A 20,073-nucleotide genomic window follows, 5' to 3' on the forward strand; every position below is an offset into this window, starting at 1 on the left:
TTTTGTACTTTGACTGGTCGACTGCACTATCCCACAGATATAAAGATATACATAAAATTTAATAAAATAATCATGAAAGAAAAAATTGCTTCCAGGCTTACAAAATAAAATTGTTATAAACCAATTAAAAATGTCTGCTGTTTTACTCAATAAATGCAAAACTGCTGAGAATAATCATCATATAATTCCTATTAAAATATTAGTACAACTGAAACTCACCACTCTGGTTTGATGTCAGTGCATGTGCGGATATAATTCTTGGTGGTGAGCACAAACTCATTGTAAAGCACCCACTCCGGCTTGTGGTCCAGCACAGTAGAGGGGTGCAGCTGCACGACTTGGTTGTCCTTCACGGTCAGGTAATGACCGGTGCGCTCCAGGTGAGCGACCTGTTCGCACCACACAGGGAGAAGCGTGTCAGAAACCAACACTATGAAATCCACTTTATTGGTGCTTGATTCAATTTGTTTGTAATTTACCTATATAAACCAATTAAAATGTCATTACTAAATTACAAGTGTTTGATACAAAAGCAGCCCGACACTGAAGACAAACTTGTTTGTAACTGGGCAGTGAGCAATCTCTCCCTACTTTGTAGATGCTGGGTAAAGCTGCAGTGGCTGTTGTGATTAACCAAGGCAATCAGTCTCAATAAAGGCCTTTCCCAACAAAGACATGATCTCACAAATGCTGTGAAAGCTCCAACATGAGCCGCAAATTTGTCTCCGAGATAAAGGTTAATGTTGACAAATATTTAAATATTAACACCATAATTCAACTTGTCAGGCTGCTTGTTTCAGGTAGCCCCGAAAATGGCTTCTTGCAAAATGCCATTTGTTTCTGAGAGCGAGGAGCAAATTGACTTGATTTCTTTTTATGTGTTTAAAACAAAGCAGCTGTGTGTGTGTGTGTGTGTGTGTGTGTGTGTGTGTGTGTGTGTGTGTGTGTGTGTGTGTGCGCTTTAAAGGCTGTTATCCATTACAATTAACATCTCAGCTGCATTTTCAGTCACTACTGACTTTTGTACAAAAACACTTTGTTTTCAAATGATCAAACTCAACAAGGGCAAACTTCAATAAGCTTCAGAATAGCAGTGGAGCTGAATATAAAGACCGCCTTAGCACAAACAAACTCATTCGTGATGTACAGAAGCTAAAAAAAAGTAAAAGATGACTAAACAACTAAGGTTTGCAAGATAGGATTCTATGACCGACCTGCATGAAGAAGCCAGTGACCAGCGCGCGGCGGATGTTGGTGTAGTAGTCTCTGCTGGTAAACTCCGTGCTCCGCCGCGGCAGGCTGAAGCGGTCCATGATCCTGGACAACTGCTGCCTCACGTTGTCTGCTGACATCAGCGAGCGGTAGTTGACAAAATTGTCATAACACCACTGAGTGGAGTCGTGGTCTGTGTGAGACAATGCAAAGCCGGGTTGAGGACAATAAATAACTATCCGGTAAGACCAGTGTGCATGAAAGGGCCACTCACTTTGTTTGAAGGCGTGGTAGACGTTGAGCAGCGTCATGTGGTCACCGTCAATGTGGGCGAAGCGCATCTTTGACTCGTCGGCCACCTTCTTAGCCTCCGTGGGTCGGACGAAGCACTGTGGGACTAAACAAGGTTGGTATAGGCCCCAACACAGCCGCCCATAGGGATAAGTTAAGCAAATCCCACAGAGAGGAACAAGGCCTCAGCTCAAGAGAGGCACAGAGCACTTCACAGGGCACACTGTATTGCGAAGTGATTATGGTGGAAGGATGGATGGGTTTCTCCATCCTGACGCTCTACAGTACAAGATAAAGCAAACATATGACACCCATCTTATATGTGTAATAGATAAATCAGTGGCCAAGAGTTCATCCAGAGGACTCTGGTTCTGCTGCCTCCCCTCTGTGAACTCGCTCTGGATTGCTAAATGTCAAACCTGTTTAATTGTGGCTTTAATGGGTGAAAGCTGTGCTTCTTGAGTCTCATGGTTGGCTGGCATGGCGGCACCATTCTTGGGTGTACTTTTGCTGCTTACTCTAATGAACTCAGCAAAACCTGCCGTCCTCAAACACCTGCTTTAAGTGCACACCACGTCCAAACAGCTAGTTAAATCCATTTCCACACTCTCAAAGACCCTCACGCTGCCTTCAAAGGCGTCAAGATTCATCTCAATGAGCAGCATTCTGCTTTGGCAAGCCCAAAGTGCAATTACTGCTGTAGCATGCTGGTGCTGCTCCAGCTACACCTATACATTTTGTACAGACATGTATTTTCCCCCTTCCGTACAAATAATAGCTGACACCACTGACTGTATCCCCTTCTTGCCTTTTAGTTAAGTTTAGTAAGAGTGCTTATTCTGAGTAGTGTTTAACTTCTGGGGTCTATCTATTGTTCATACAGGTAAACTTTGAAAATGAGGGTTAAAACTAAAATAAAAAAGGTCAAACAATGCAAATACATTTAAGGGACTTAAGATAATGAAGCTGCTCTGTATATTTCCTTTAAGCTCATTGGTAATTTCTGAAGCAGGGTCCATGAGCACAGGAAATGGAAAGAGTAGCAGCTCAGACCCGCACAGCGGGCCAGCCCTGAGCATTACCTGACAACATGGCAGTGATGGAAAGGATCTCGTTTGAACAGTTGAATTCACAGCTGGCGATGACCATCTTGGCCAGCTGGGGGTCCAGGGGGAACTCTGCCATCATGGAGCCCAGCTCCGTCAGGTCACCGTCGTCATTGAGCGCTGCCAGGTAGTTCAGCAACTCCAGGGCTCGCATCAGGGTCTCTGGGGCTGGAGAAGACAGAACGGGAGAGATGGGCCATTAACAACGTTCCAAGCCCATGGGCAAAACACACACAGATGACAGCGATAGAACAATTTCCAAAACTGTCAGTTTTTTCATCACAGCAAAACTTGAGGAGGACAATTTGGAGCCTTTTCACACACGTGTGTCAGGATTGATTAATACTCATGTCAGGGCTGCTCCATAATGGCAAAAGTCATAATCACAATTATTCTGGTCAGGTCACCATTATTCAACACAATTACACACCGACTTTAAAAACATCCTACATTTAGTGAACTTTTATGAAAAAAATAAAATAAAATCTTATAAAAACAGTGAATTTTCTGTAAAAAAACAAACAAAAAAAAAACCAGTGAATTTCCTAAAAAACCTATTCCATATTCAATAATACATAGAATTTATATAACATACATACATAACATACATAACATACATAACTACATAACTATGTAGCATTAGTGCACTTCCAAAACCTACTGAAAACAACTAAGAATATATTTAATACTATATAAAAATAAATTAGACCAAATATATAGTCGTGTATTTTCAACATATTCCAGTCAGTAACTCATCATAAATTGGCAAAAGCAGGACGTGCTGGATATTTTGCATTATTATTGATTTCTTTTTAGCCAAGGAATATAAAAGGGAAATTTTAAATGTGTGCAAAGTAGTAAATAAAAGTAGTAAGATAATAGCTTTCTTGTTGGCTCGGTAAAGGAGGACATCTGCATCCTGAGAAACAAAATTTGAAAAAAAAAAGAGAAAACCCATGAAAAAAAGCTGATAAACAATAGAGTTCCAGCACCTGCTGTATTCAGACTTCTTAAGACAGATGCGAGTAAAGAAAAGACACAAACACTAAAACAAAAGGAGACTGTGGTGGCGGAGAACATGAAGTCAATCAAAATGAGAAGGCTCTGTGTGTGTGATGACCACAGTTACGCTAGACAGCAACTTAGCGGAGAAGTAATCATGGCAGAGCTCATTTTTCATCCTCCGCTCAGGCAATTCTAAACAACTAATGCAATTACAGGGGAACTTTCTACTTAATGCTTCAACACAAAAGGCTTCCACCGTTTGGTTAAAAGATTTTTCCTCCAGATGCAATTATTGACCTTTGGCTCCCGTGAGCTGAAGCCTAATGACCAGTTGCATGTTAACTGAAAATTAGCTTCAAGCACTGGCTCACTTCCATTTCTCTCAAGTGTTCCCCAAAAAAATTCAATTTCAAACAGCAGGGAGGCATTTTTTTATGATTAACAAATATTGATTTGGGGCATCAAAGCTACTTTTTTTTTTTTTTTTATAAACACAAAGTGAGCATCGGCCACATTACTAACCACACCAATGGCTTGTGCAGGGCTAAATAAAAGGTGAAAATGTGATCTCCAAGAACTGCTAGCATGATGAACCAGTGTGGAAATTCAATATATACACAACGGGGCTCATCAGAAACAAAGTATTGACTGCCTCAACAGACAAGAATCCGATATATTAACCAAGGGCCAAATCAATGAGACGAAAGGCTAAAGGTACATTAAACCACATTGGCTTTGAAAAGTACTTCTTTGGAAATGTCACGAGGCAAATGAATCCCACCCAGCATAGTCCTTGTGTAAATCGCTACTGATTTCTTTTGGATTTTCCATTTGGTTGGCCGGCTCACACTGTCGCTCCTGTGTTTAGTGGACGAGGAACGAGATGGGCAAAGAGAGAAATAAACTACATATTTGAGCATTCCACGGTAAAAGGAACAATCAAGGTTCCCATTGAGCTCACGGACATGCCGAAATGGAAAAAGCCACTGGCTTTTTGGGGCTGATACTGTTGATCATCAGGGAGACAAAACCTAAATCAAATTCATCTCAGTGGAAATTTAAACGTCAAGGAAGAACAATACAAAACGTTTGTTGGCCTGTTGGGTTTCGATTGTGGCAATTACAGGAATGTCCACCTATACACTTGTACGATTTGAAACAAAACAAAACAAAAAAAAACACAGGCTCTAATACCTTACAGTCCATAAAGTTTAAACATTCAACTAGTTCAATGTTTAGTTACGTACTTTCACAATGTAAAGGCTGTCACCTCTGCCATCTCTCTGCAGGTACAACTGTGGGGTTGAACACGACTAAGAAGCTAATCACTCAACGGAGTAGGAAAGAAACAGAAACAACAGAAAGGCATCTGGGAATATGGTAACAGAGTAACACATTGCTATTTGGAAAAATATAACCAAATAACTACAAAACTAAAGCATTACATTAGTCATTAACCAAAATAATTTAAAAAAATTAAAAAAAGATTATCACCAAAACTGTTAGTAAAAGCAGTTTAATGAAAAATATGAAAGAACACAACCCAAAAAGTAGCAGGTCACTGGATTATCTAAATAGAAAAAATAAGAGCATACACTTCTCTTTTGCTTAGTGGAATATTTGGTTGTTTTGAAAAAGATTTCTTTAGTCGGTTAGTCCTTTTGTTTTTAGGTCTTTTAATACAACAGACGTGTGAGTAGATCTCTGGTAAACACAAAATTTAAAGCACGACTGTTGCATGATTCTTTATGATAGATAAAGTCCGCTTATATGACTTTTGAGTTATTGATTCATTTGAACCTGTAAACTAAGGGTTTCTTTAGTTGAGAACAGACCTTAAATCAATGGAGAAAAAAAAAGATAAAATCTCAAAACTCGTGTAATGCCATTGTTTCATCCTGTACTTCCTGACTCTCCAGAGACACTTCTCTGACCTGTCCATTTACTCTGAGGTGGTCCTTTGACACAGCGTATCAAAATTGATCCACTGTAACTAGATGCTATAAAGCTCCCGTTCAGGAACTCTCACGGACTCGAAGCAGACTTCATCCGTTGCACAGAATCCAGCTCCGGCTTCCAGCGTTCTCGGGAGCTAGTTAGGAGAAAACCTTCTGCCGTGAGTGGATCAAATAAATAAAAGATAATCCTCCCCGTTCTCTTCACCCCACTGTTCCCAGTTAGACTCGGCACACAAGGCCAATCCCATATGTTGACGCTTACCCTTGCGTTTTGTGAGAAATGTGGGGGTGGTGGTGGAGGTCAGCCACGTTTCGCTGGAGGAATATAAAGGGAAGGCAATAGCCAAGGTGATAGCGCTGCTATTGATGTAACCAATTTCATTCTCAAAATGGCGTTTGCCACGGTGGACGGGGAGAGATGGGTTTAATCTCAGAGGTGAGATGAAAACTATATTATGGTGAGAAAAGGGGGGAGGGAGGGTGAGGTTAAGGATAGGGAAAGGAGGGGTGGTCTCCGCAGGAACACACACTCTCCTGGAGAATGCCATAAGTCGGTGCCTCAGTGAGACGAAGCCTGTGTGTTGGCCTAAATCCAGCATGATTCAGATGTACAAGAAATAAAAATACAAACCCTGAATGATCAGGCAGAACGCCATCTCCACACATCACTCTATTTTCTCACTTTGAGCAGCAATGATCTAAACTTAAGGCAGGCTGCTCATAAAAACTGCATAACACTACTGTGTAATCCATGTCTGTCAGAGCGCTTGTATTCAAATCTCCTAACATTCACTATGCAGTATTTGTTATCTGCCAAGATCATTTTATCTTTGCTTTGTCGTTTTCCCCAAGCTCCCAAGTGACACAGCCAACCCAGATTTGATATTGTACATGAAACAACCACAGTTCAACTAAATGTAGATTTTATAGCGGTTTGTAACTGCACTTGTATTGATTCAGATGGCGCTGATCAAAATCAAGATCTCAACATTATTTGATGCTGAAGTTTTAATCTTTTAGATTTCAGTCACGGTTTGTTTTGGCGACACTGGGTCACTGGTGGCAACAGCATGAGCAGCCTAAAATGACAGAAAACTAGGGCTGCACCCAGTAGCTCAGAAACTCATTCATAATGTTGACATTTAAATCCTAAATCAACTTTTGAATGCTGCACAGTTTTTCTTTTATTGCAAAGCTATCAGTTCAGTTTAAACCTGGCGTTTCTGCACAGTTGCAGATGAGATCACACAACATTAATATTATTAGTATTCTATGATTTTGTAGCATTAGAGTCCAGTGGTGGCTCTGTAGGATTGTTTCCAACTCATGTGATCCAAACATTTCTAATGTTGTAAAGTCAGAAAGTCAAAATGTATTGAAAAAAGATAGATGCAATCATTTCCAAAATGCAAAGCAGGTTTTTCACTCATTAAATATTCTGCTTTGATCCATTTGTTGATTTTTAGCCTTTTAAAAACTTTTTACTGCACTCAAAAAATAGTTTGCTCTTCTGCTTGCTGCACATTAAAGGCTGTACACACCTGTATTAACCGAGCAGTCTAGCAGCAAACCAGTTATATTCATTAAACAGTTGATTTACTTAAATAATAACAACAACTACAACTTATTGACTTACTAATTGACTTACTTACTAACAAATTTACTTAATTAATAACTTTTTATTTCCAAGTAGGTTTTCGTACCCAAGTACTAAATATAAATATAGATTAAGAAAACAAGTACTTAGAGTAAAAAAACAGCAGCATAAATATAAAATATGAAGAGTTGAGTAAGTCAACATACAAACAATATTTAAAAAAATGAAATATATATGAAAATATTAATATTAATATTAAGTAGATGGCATCGTGAAATACATTCTAAACTTCATCTGAAAAACCTCAATAGAAGCTTGAAATGTAAAACAATGACATGTGGTCCAGCCCTACAAAATCATCAAGAGGCTTTTTTGACAGAAATACAAAAAAGGACTAACTGGTGTATCTGTTGAAAGTGTAGCCAAACATTCACATGTTTAATTAATAAAATGTCAGTCAGTGGCAATCTCGGAAACAATGCCTGCAGACACTTCACAAGTCAAAAATAATAAAATATGGACAAAAGTGGAGTAAATGCTGCATGTGTTTCACAACCCACCACCAACAATGGAATCTATCATAGAGAGAGGTAATTACACAATGTATGGCTATGGCTGAAAAATGTAAATCATAAATGAGGTCATCAAAGTTCGTGAATATCTTAAGAATTCTAACTTTAAACACATTTTAAATGTGTCTTTATGGGACTGAATGCAAAGCAAACAAAAAAAAACATACAGAACATACAGAATAGACGTGTGTCTTAATGAGCAAATAAAAATGAGGTTTGTTTTTCCCCCCACTAACCTGGTGGGTCCATGAAGTCGAAGTGCACCAGGTCATCAATACCCAGTTTCTTGAGCTGCAGCACCACAGAGCCCAGATTAGACCTCAGAATCTCTGGATACGTGTTGTCCTGTGCCAGTGAAGAGGTACGAGACAAAACCCAAGGAACAATTCAAAATAAATTAGTCAGGGTGCTTATTATCTCCTCATGCGTCGCTCATATGTCAACTTGAACAGAGACTGAGAGTCTAGGGCATTTGAAGGGCTATTTAACTTGTTTAAAAAATTACCTTTGCCACTCGAAGTGTCATGAATGAATTAGCCTGTTAAAGTGGAGAACCGGGCTTCCGCAGGTTCATTTTTCACAAGGTGGCTGTTTCGTTAGCACAGGGTGGAGACTGTGTGGTTCAGCTTCAAGCTCTTGGAATTATAATTCAACTGAACTGGGAATCATGGATTCGAAGAGCAAATATTGCCCAATAGAGAGCTTTTCCAGCTAGAGGGCTGCTTTGGGGGAATACTAAGTGCTTATGGCACTGGAGAATGTGAGAATCAAACATTAGAATAGAAATTCTAACTTCTTCTTCAGATTGCCTCGTGTCTTACCTGCATTTCTGTCTTGTAAGCTTTCTCTGTGTAAAGGCGGAAACATTTTCCTGGACATGTCCGTCCAGCACGACCTGCCCTCTGCTGGGCCGAGGCCTTGCTGATCGCTGTAACCAAAAGGGATTCCACTCTGATGCGTGGGTTATATACCTGGAAGGACAGGAGAAAGATGCATTACAGATAAATAAGAGAAGTTTAAACTGCACTGTTGTTTTAAGAGGTAAAAAATGGGATGCACATACTAACACCCACATTCTAGCTATATATAATATATATATATATGTATATGCATATATATATATGTATATGCATATATATATATATATGCATATATATATATATATATGCATATGTATATATATATATATATGCATATGCATATATATATATATATATATATGCATATATATATATATACTATATATATATATATATATGCATATGCATATATATATATATATATATATATATATATATATATATATATATATATATATATATATATGCATATATATATATATATATGCATATATATATATATATATATTTATATGTATATATATATATATATATATACACACATATATATATATATGCAGCTTCAGAAAATATACAATAACACATTTACACAATCTACCATAAAGCATGTATAATCTCTTTTTGCGCCATGTGTATGACTTGGCTCCGGGCTGGTGAATGTCAGAGGAATAAATAACTTGCTTTTCCATCTTTGCCGCTGTCAGGTGTGCACTGCTGTGTTTATCTGGGGATTCTCAGACGTAGATGATCGCAGCAGATAAAGAGTGGTGGGAGAAGATTGGCGGTGGGGGGGAAAGCTAACCTTTTGCTTGGCAAATCCGGGATCAATTACAAACACCACGCCGTCGATGGTCAGGGACGTCTCGGCGATGTTTGTTGACACGACAACCTGTGGGAATGAGAACGGATGGGTAAAGAAATGATCCACCACGGGGTGTTTGGATGGACTGACAAGCCCTCAGACTGTGGTGCTGGACTTTGCATCAAAATATTTTTAGTCAGTTTTACAGAAAGTTATCAGTTTGTTAAGGAAACACATTCTAGCATTACAGAGAAGATTGTATTTAGTCTATTTTCTGTTGATGTATTGGAAAACAACATGCAGAGCTAAATTTGGGTTTTCATTCAAGTATTAATAAGTGGTTTGTACAAACTGTAGTGCTTTCCTACACTGGAGCAGTTCACAAATCATGGCCCTTCTTAAGCATGACTGAAGGAGAGACAAACAAGTGCAGATATCAGCTTTGCTTTAACTTGAAAAATATTCCCTGATGTGAGCCAGTTGACTGAAGAAGCTTGTAGAGACGCCACTACAGTGCACTGCACACATGCTGCCTAATGCAACCCAACAGGGGAGTACCACAACAGTTTCTGCAATCAAGTCCAGTGTGCTAGCAATGCATTTGTGGAGAGAGCTGGCTTGCTGCTCAGTGCCCCATCCAGATGCATTACCTCTGGCCTTTTGTGTGTGTGTGTGTGTGTGTGTGTGTGTGTGTGTGTGTGTGTGTGTGTGTGTGTGTGTGTGTGTGTGTGTGTGTGTGTGTGTGTGTGTGTGTGTGTGTGTGTGTGTGTGTGGCTTGGGGTTCTGTCTGACTGTCCTCAGCATGCAACTGGTTTTGTAAAGATGCCAGCTTCCCTCTCTTGGAAAGTTTGCCGTAGATTTTTTCAAAATCACAGAAAATAGTTGATGTAATGGTTCCTCTTAGGTGGCCTGCTTTTTTGCTCTACAATGGTTACTGCTTTCATCCAAGCATCTTTTCTTCCCCCTAAATGAGTGCTACAGTACATGTCTCATGTGAACCCAGCACGTCTCCAGAAATTTGGAACACTGCTGTCTGTGGACATGCCAACCCTGCACGGCTCATTGTCACTGATTGGCTGTTGCTGTGTGCTACGCAATAATGGCTCCTCCAAAGCTGTGCTTCAACACAGCCAGAGGCAAACAGCACTGCTAATGTTTGCATTGGGTTCAGTTTGAAACAGTCAAAAAATCACTGGCCACTGAAAAAAAATGTTATAGTATTTCCATGCGAGACAAGACCAGCTTTTATATTATTTGTGTGGCTTTTGCCAATCAAACAGCAATCAGTCAAACAAGGCAGGTTGTCCACTGACTGGCCGAACAGCCTCGTATATCAAATATTTAGCCAGATTAACACACACGCTGCCTGATGGTTTCACATTGCACACATCGGTACAGACGTAGCGGCACAGCCATACACAACATACAGGTCTGCAGAACTGAAGTTATTCAACATCAGTGAAGAAGACATACAGCTCACAATTTGTATTGCAGAGGAACAACTTAACTTAATCAGACACTTAAAAAAGCATGATCCAGGTATACATGCATACTTACAATGCTAGCAAAAATGAAGCAACTAAAGCTAGGGAGCTGAGCCACAATTTGGCATCCGCTGCAATCTTTTATCAGTAATGAAAAGACCAAACACTAATCCTTTTCACCACAAGTGAACATTTCTATTATATCAGGCTGGGCTCTAGGAATAACTTTTTGATGTAATTGGCATCTGGTGTGTTGGGGTACAGTGTAAATCATTTTCAATTGGTTTTATTTGTCAAGTAACCGGAAGCACTTTTGTTTAGAGATTTGTTTTAGTTGAGTGAGAGAAGGTGCTCTAACTTGGTGCAGTTTGGGAGAAAATGAGAGCTACATTATCCAAAAACAGAAAAGTTAACAAATTATTCAGGGTTGGGCCATAGTCTTTACATAAAGATGGACAGTGAGCATATAAGTGAAGCCAGAACATCGATCACCCCTGGTGGCCGGCTGCAGTATAAGTCATAAGCCCCATCCGCTCCATGTTAGCACACTGAACATGAGCCAAACTAAAGACAAAGTACAAAACAAATAAAGTTTTCCTAAAGATGGTTCCTGTCATTTTAGGTAGTTCTAGTCATGCTGATGTTTGTTCTTGTATTCATTTTTTGCTTTGATAAGTTTGATCCTATAAAACGTGGATTAAGCTCATCTGAGTTCAAATTATGCTCTGTTTGGAGTCCAGTCGATGTTGGACTCAGGCTCTAAATGAAGTCACCAGAGCAAGAGGGCAGCAGCCGCAGTGAGGATATTTTGGCTTCAATATTGAACAGTGGGAGGACGTAGGAAAGTGTCGTTCATTCTTTATATAGTTTTGCCCATCAGTGGGCATCTGCTCTACCAACTGAGCCACCGCTACTTTATAACTTTATAAAATGTCACAATAACACAACACGTCTACCATAGACTGTATAGGACTCTGCGGAGCCATCAGTCCAGCTTGTAAAAGTGAAGTAAACAGGTAAGCCTGCATGACAGAGTTTAGTGGTAAAGTGCTGTGTCGCAGTACAAGCAGTTAGCCACCAGCTAATAACAACTTAAATAGATAACAGTTGTGCTGATAGAGAATACTTCCTTTGCATATTCTGGGCATATGGAAGTGTTAAAAAAAGATTTAATAAATTTAAAAACAACCTAATACATGTTTATTTCTAGTTATGATCGTCTGATAAATAGTAAAGAATGGTGTGAATACAGGAGGAGGTTTGCAGGACCCCTCTTATACCAGGGTGGAATGGGAGTTGATTTCGGCATCAGTGCAGATGTCATTGTTAAGTGCACAGAGAAATACAGCAGGTAGAGGAAAAACAAGCTAAATTAAAAGCTGCTTGGTTGCTGAGAATTAGGCAATTGGGGAAACTGTGAACCTGCACCATCTCCCAGTCTCAGATCTTTTTCTATTACAATTATCCCCCATAGCAAGGCTGTCTGTGCAAAATGACAGCTGAATCTGAGTTTTAAAAAAAATCAAATGAGTCACATCACCCTATGGGTCTCTTGCTGTCAGCATATACACAAACAGCGGGAGGAGGGAAGAGGGGAGGAGATGAAGACAGATTTGCAGCTGCTCTCACGCAAACCTTGACCGCCGTTAGGGCGAGTTCCCCTTATATAACAGTTGAAACGGACTGAACAGAGAAGCCCTTTAGATTCATCATCGCGCTAGAGTCTGTGGCGGCCAGATCGTAGCCCACTCTACTGGCAATTGCCATTCCACTGTCAGAGCTTAATATGCAAGTGGGTGTTTGGAAAAATGCCTCTCCACACTTCAATATCTTTCCCTCGCTCACTTGCTGAACATCTACCAAGACAGGAACAAGCTGTAGGCTGACCTAAGCGCTCATTTGGTGGTAGCCGTCTGCTTTCTTGGTAGTCCTCATGATGAAATGCCAAGCACAAAACCAGCACAAAAACAGTCCTCTGTAGTCTTTGCTGATACAGGTCCACAGAACCAATTTTGCACACTTGACACACTTCCTTTGTAGCTGTGCCTCTTCAGCTGTCTTCAAGCTGTGAGCCTTACAGACTTTTTAAATCCCACCTTTTAAGCGAGGATTTCTCTCAAGCCTGAGAATGCCTGACTGTTTAGTTATTAATGCGAGGGAGGGCCTTTTTTTCCTCCCTCATTCAGCCCTTGACCTCGGGTGATACACCTGTCGAAAGACACATTCCCCTTAGTATTCAAGCAAAGGAATGAAGAGATGGCAATAAACGCCTGTATGAAACTCATCAGACAGCAGAATCTGGCAAATGGTTGGGTTGTTTTTCATGGATTTCTTGGATGAATGGCTGTCTAGATCTGATTGACATGAGCACGCCACCACAAATGTGAGTTGCTAAATTTTGATAAGCAATTGAAAATAATACGAGCTGTCAGAATTACAACAAGCTTAGTGAGAATATATGTTTCAGAAACACATATGACCCATTTGCACAGTAGGAATGTAACAGAGCAAGCAGCCATTCTCTGCTTTTGTTTCCACTGTTCGCCATCTGCTTAGGGGACAAGTTCCTGGAACAACATTTATAACGACTCCAAATCCAAGTATTTTGTGGCTTGCCAGCAGCATTGTCAATCACAGTTGGTCAAGCAAATGTGTTGACTACAACAACAATAACAAAAAACAAATAAACAATTCAATCATCATTTTACAACTTCACCTGAATCAAACAGGACAATCAACAATAAAGAACAACAACTTGAAGAGTAGAGCTGCAACAGTTAGTTTACCAAACGATTAGTCCAACAAATTGATCAAATAAGTCAAATCCATTAATTGTGAAAGTAATTTTTCATGCACAAAAAGCTGTTTTGAGCTCAAAACAATACAATACAATTATTTCATATTCTGAAATATTGTTGTTTCCTGCATTTCTCCAATCAGATTAAACTGAAACTCTTTGGGTTTTGGACTGACAAAACAAAATGCTTGAAAACATCAACTTGGAATTTGAGAAATTGGAAAGGACATTTTTCATTATTTTCTGACATTATATTTCCCCAAACCAATAATTGAAAAGAATAAAAGCGAGATTAATTGGTCATAAAAATCAATATGTTTCAGCCCTAATTGGAATGTGCAATTAGAAACACAAATGTGTCAAAAATGTTTCCTGAGGCAGAAATGGAGATGCAATAAATGGCCAAAAAGTGCAGGGAAACAAATCTGTAGATGAAACAAGATTATAGAAAATTAAAAGGATCACACTGTGTGCAATGAAACAAACTGAAAAACTCTGACATGCTGGACAAATGTTAAAGGAAAACTGCAACACTTCTACATTGTTGTTGTTCTGACATGACTTGGAAGATCTGTTTTTGCTTTTTTAATGGCATATATCTAAAATGAGTTTGTAAAACACAGTGGAAAAAAATGTTAGAAAATAAATTAAGATCCATTAAAGTTTAGTTTATGTTAAGCCCCAGCTAACAGGTTAGATTCCTGCAGTTGAACAGAGCCATCAGTTGCCTAAAAATACAGAGGAATCACATCTTTATAAAACCTATTACCCACACTGTAGCAGTCTGAAATAATCAGAGTCTGTCAGTCTATCAGATAGTATCTCATGACAGACACTGTATGCCAGAGACCCTCGTCCCAGCCAGGAATCAAAGGCTTGGAATGCTTCAAAGTCCAGTTAACAAATGGGCTCGGTAAGGTTGCCACTGTCCTGCGTGTTAGGACACAGCCAGTGCTCCAGCAGATGCCACACATGACACCCTCTCACATTTCATGATCATATGGGTGGCCTCATTGACTGCATTGATTCTGAAGGATTATCCAGGCTAGGGCCATTACACAGAACACAGGCCGGCTCCTTCCAGTCTGTTGCTGCACTGGATAATCCTGGCTTCTTCATCACTAATATCATTAGAGCATCATCTCTGCATGTTATTTCTGGGTTATTACCTGCAGGAGAGCAACTACTATGGCTAACATGGGCCATATTTCACATTCCCTGCTGGGAAACACAGCCTTGTTGACAAATAAAGCCTTCCACTGACTGGGGAAAGGGAGAACGTGCCTTGAGCGGCATTGACGCTCCCGCATTCAAAGCTCATTGAAATGGATATGTGGCAGAATCACGAGTGACATTTGAGGGAATATTCCGAACGTGACAATGCTAAAAACAAACCTAACACTCATCACGGCACATTTGTCAGAGACAATCTTTGAGACGCTGGAAAGCAAAGTGAGATTATAGTCTTTGTTTGTAATTAGTCAATTGCTGCCTTGGCTCTAAATGATTAAACTGTTCAAAAATAGAAGATCAGTGGCTTTCCTGGAGAATAGAGCAATGACGAGCTGGTGCTTTATGTTAATTGAGGGGTGCCTAATGCAGTCGTTAGCATGCGTGGCGGCAGACATCGCAAACCTTAATTCTTTTTCACTACTTCCTCTTGGGCTGGCTTGGCTGACATCCCTGCATTTTTCAATTGATGAGCCGCTCTGTCAGTCTTTGAGGAGAAGCACATTTACTTCAAGCACAGCAACTTTAGATGCCACCTCCAGCAATTCAACAACCACCTGACAAACTGATCTTGAGGGGAAAAAAGGGGCATCAACTGTGTTTTTCTGAGGATAAAGAGCTTGCTGGGGTTGAGAGTTTAGAGGTTACACTGTCACTACATTCACTTTATTTCTCGTGTTAACTCATGGTAACCAGGAAGAGAGGAGTTTCTACCATATCCTCACCAAGAGGAGGAACCACTCCTAGTTCCATTAAGTCAGATCAGTGAATGTAAACTCACAGGTCCGTGCAGGTACCATTGCAGAGCCACGCAATATTCAAGCCTGTCCCTTTGGAACTATGGCCCCGTTTCATGTCTTTGAACAGCAGAGGCAAACACTGGGAATGATATTTGAACTTTTGAGAAAGATCTTATCCCACACTGGATAGTCAAACTACTAAGAATGCTGAGCCTCTAAAGCTTGTGCAGCACAAACACACACTCACACACATCATTCAAGCAGAAAGCTGGAAGAGATGAAACTATAAAATACTGCTATAGTGTCAAATGTTTGATCCAAACCTTGTGGTGTAACCCTCAGCCTGTGCAACATTGTAAAAGTAAACTTGATAACACACCTGATCCCTGTTTTATGGCGAGCCGGATATTTCTTTTCAAAAATTGTAAAAAAAAAATATATATATATATATATAAAAAAAATGAAGGTGAAACCTGTTGGCAGGTTTGAAAAGTATGTTTTTTCATTAAAAAAATAACTGCCAAAACACACCACATATCACAGACAGAAACTGCAAAAACAGTTATTATTGGCAGATTTTCAACATTGTAACAGTGGTTAATGTGTAACAAATGCTTCAGTTAGAAAAAAAAAGTAACCTAACAAAAGCCTAAAATTGTGATATTTAATCAAAATTACTTCAAACACAACTGCAGGCAGTTACCACACCGCACAGAGAAGATAAGAGAGGTTGTAAGTCGAGGTTGTAAAATGTAAATAGTTCAATATGGATAGCATGTGGGACCCTCTTTCTTTCCACATATCTGTAATACTTGTGGCCATAAGGAAAAATGTTGTTCATTTAGTTTCCACTTCAATCAAATTACTTAAAAATAAATTAAAGAAATGCAACTAATTTTTTATGATTTATGACATTATTAGTGTGTTATACTGCACTTAAAACATTTCTGAGCTCTTCTTACTTCCAGCCATTATTGTTCTGTTCCCATGCAGGTGGAGGGAGATATATATATATATATATAAAAATAAATATAAATAATCAGGGTATATATATTATACACACAAAAATGTTTTTTAAATAAATGCCATGAAACTGCTTAGAGTTCAGAGGGTAAATTTGCATCAATTCAGATTGCTCCCAAAATTCTGGTCAAATCAATCACTTTTAAAGTATCGTAATGTGTTTAACTTTGACAGCCCATAAATATTTTCACTGCTCATATGTCTGCCTGATCTGCCTCAATTAGAGGGGTTGTAGCAATGAGTCATTCATCAACACCGTCCCCTATCAGATGCTGGGGGTGAATGTTTGCTCATTCACTGGCAGTGATGATATTCTGATATTCTGTCAGATCCCTGGCCAACAGTGTGGCAGCGCAGGTGGTGCTGCTACTCTGGTGATGAGCCCATCTGAATAGAAACTGTCACACAAAAGAGAGGAATTGTCTCGTGTCTGTATCAATAAGAGGATCATCCTCTCCTCTGAGATTAAGTGATTGAGTAGGACGACGACTGTGCGCGCCGAGAAAGGTCTCGTTTCTGATCAGCTCATGTGACGTGCACCTTTCACATGACGGCGGAGGTCTTAGGCCTCCTCTCTGAGCAACGGCAGGGCCTGTGCAAATGTGGTGGAAAGATAAAAATGACTGAGAATGCAGTACTTTCCTCAGGCTCAGAGGGCGTGAGTAATACCCCAGTTATAATTTAGAGCAGGGAATCGCATGCTGACAAAAGCAGCATATGTTGTGTGAGTCAGTTCTGCGCTAAAGCTGAGAAAGGGAAAAAGTTTCAGTCCCTACCTTCCAGCTCTCTTCCTTTACCCACCTTATTCCCCATCTGGCTTCTCTACATCAACCTCATTCATTTTCTCTTTCGCTCACCCTCTCCCTCAAACAGTGTTTTTATAGCAACAAGGCAGTTATACCTTCCTTCCGATGGCACCATTTGGTTTATTGGGTGGAGGTGGCTCAAAGATCCTCTGCTGCTGCTGTGGAGGCAGCGTGGAGTACAGAGGGATGATCTTGATATCGCCGACTTCAGGCCCCAGGTCGTCGACCTCCCGCTTGATTCGCTTGCAGGCTTCATCAATTTCCTGAAAGATGGAAGTGCAACAATTAATCCAGGCGTCACCTGTGTGTGTAAACAGCAGAATCAAACAGGTTCTGAACAACACCTGGATGAACAATGGCGGTGAATCTGGATGATAGGGGAAGGCGGCAGGGGAAACCGTGGTTCCCTGCTACAGTACATTTGTTCTAACTATCGCTCCATCTGACGGAGGAAATTAAACCTGGACTGCAGTATGCTTTGCTGAGCTCCCTGTGGCTCTGTTGTCAAATGCAGCAATCATGGAAAACATGGACGCGCGCGCTCCGGAGGCGCACACACACATAGAGCCAGACAGACTCAAACAGGGTTCATTATTCCACAGTGCAGTATTGTAGAGGGGAATGTGAGATGAGACTGCAGCACTGATGCATAACCAGCGGCAAATCATGGCAGATCAGTTTAGTGAAGCTGAACGTTCTAGAGCCGGTGGGCTGGCAGACAGACAGAGGACCTGAGTAGCGCCAGGAATAAGAAAGCATGATAGTGAGCACAGGGCTCGGGCCCTTTTCTCTTAACACCCATTGGAATACATATTAAATGTTCTAAATATGTCTACATATTCCACAGGCACCCCCCGCTTAGAACTCATTAACATAGAAAAACCCTCTTCTATTTTACCTACCCCTATACACACATTTCTAATCACCGTACTTTAGGAAGGTTTAGAGTAGTTCCTGGTATGGCCTAAAACAACATATAACAGCTTTTCATTTTCCAAGCAACTCCCGCTGTTAAGAACCATTTTCTTTGTTTTGCTAACAACAATCATTTAATCCTCATGAAGCAGCAGTTACTATATGTGTCACATTACAGCCTATACTGTTGCACCACCTGCAGGCCCATGGGAGCAATGCAGCAACCTTTCAAAGAGAGAAGTCATAAAGCAAGGATGAAGAGGAAAATGATTTCCCTGCTTATAGACAGAAACTGGGCTACATCAGCGTTCCTCTTGCTTGCATATGATAATTTAGTAGGTTTATAAAACAGCCCATGAAATGTCTGATATTTTTGTTTCCTTTTCTAAAAAGCATACTGCGCTTAAATTAGTTTGAGCATGACTGAAGCGGACTTAATTTGAACCACTGTGTGAAGCCAGTTACACTTGCCTTGACATGAGAAAACACCACTGTGATCTTTCCTGTTTTCCTTCTGGACTGCAAGTGTGTTATTAGCCCTGTTGTCCCCTTGTTCATCGCATTAAGTCAAACCCTGCTGATGGCCATGTGCCTCTTAATCAACACACTGACAAGTGGAAAACGGTAAATCTGAATGGATTGGTAAAATTAGCCCGGGTATTAATAGCCTATCAAGCCTCTGGATGCAGCAGCTGCCATGGAGAAAAAAATGGACCTCTTTGCCAAAGCGCTGGAAGCAAGCTGGCTGTCTGTCCCTTAGGGACATCAAGACAGAGTGTGTGGGTGTGTGTGCATGTACACACACACAAACACATACACACACACAGGGGCAGTTGGCCAGTGTTGGGAACCTGTCCACCAGCTCTCCCTGCGACCCCAGAAGCAACAATCTACAGCCAAGCTAATAACCGACACATTTAGGCACTCCTCTTGACTAGCAAACAACCCCCCGCCAATCCCCATGTTTTGATGTCAGCTGCTGAGGGGGAAGCTTAAATATTAGGACTTATCTTTGCTCAACAGCTGTGATAAGTTTCGACTTTCTTGTTTGGAGTCGGTGCTTCAGTTCCATTTGTTTGTGGAAGCAAAATATCTCACAGAAAATAAAACTGTGGAGGAGAGAGGAAGAGAGCGCTGTGCATTTTGCTTTCGTCTGTTCTAAATTAAACAGTCAGATAAAAAGTCTATGGCTTTGCCATGGATCTGCCTCCCAATCATTAGTCTACATCAAAGTTGCTGGGAGACTGAAGAGGTTAAGAAGTGCTCAAGGGGCGTGCTGCAGCACCCTTTGAACACCCATCTCTGCCAGACCTACCACACATTAACTTCTTTAACCCAATTAGGAGGGGGTGATAATGAACTCACCGTGGGAGAGCTCTCAGTAATGCTTTAGCTTGACAGTGTGTGGGGGGGGTGGAATATAAATCAACAAATTACATCTAACTGCATGAGAAATGTTCAAAACATTGCCTGCAAACATCCCAGACTTCTCTACACATTCACAGGAGTGACTATCAGTGTTTCTAGCCATGCGAGCAGCTGGGATACCACTAAATCTAAAATCAATTACCAGCCCTCGACGGAGACCACTTCAAACACCATGCCCTCCAATGACTTCATCCCATTCGTAACAAGCTGCATATTGATCCTGCTTTGGCAAATGAAAACTGACGTA

The 20,073-nt window shown here is 40.5% G+C and overlaps 1 protein-coding gene across 2 annotated transcripts in view; it reads right to left on the minus strand.

The window, feature by feature from the left end:
* dhx15 (DEAH (Asp-Glu-Ala-His) box helicase 15) overlaps positions 1 to 20,073 on the minus strand; it is a 31,167-nt gene that overhangs the window by 2,161 nt on the left and 8,933 nt on the right. For both annotated transcript variants that reach the window (XM_059354921.1, XM_059354920.1), the window contains exons 6-13: positions 17,579 to 17,746; positions 9,404 to 9,490; positions 8,563 to 8,712; positions 7,978 to 8,086; positions 2,586 to 2,777; positions 1,487 to 1,609; positions 1,215 to 1,405; positions 220 to 389 (exon numbers count right to left, since the gene is read on the minus strand). In XM_059354921.1, coding sequence (XP_059210904.1) covers positions 220 to 389; positions 1,215 to 1,405; positions 1,487 to 1,609; positions 2,586 to 2,777; positions 7,978 to 8,086; positions 8,563 to 8,712; positions 9,404 to 9,490; positions 17,579 to 17,746 — 1,190 coding nt within the window. The remainder of the gene's footprint in view (positions 1 to 219; positions 390 to 1,214; positions 1,406 to 1,486; positions 1,610 to 2,585; positions 2,778 to 7,977; positions 8,087 to 8,562; positions 8,713 to 9,403; positions 9,491 to 17,578; positions 17,747 to 20,073) is intronic.

This window comes from Centropristis striata, chromosome 17 (genome assembly GCF_030273125.1).
Source record: "Centropristis striata isolate RG_2023a ecotype Rhode Island chromosome 17, C.striata_1.0, whole genome shotgun sequence".
In the NCBI taxonomy this organism is placed as follows: Eukaryota; Metazoa; Chordata; class Actinopteri; order Perciformes; family Serranidae; genus Centropristis; species Centropristis striata.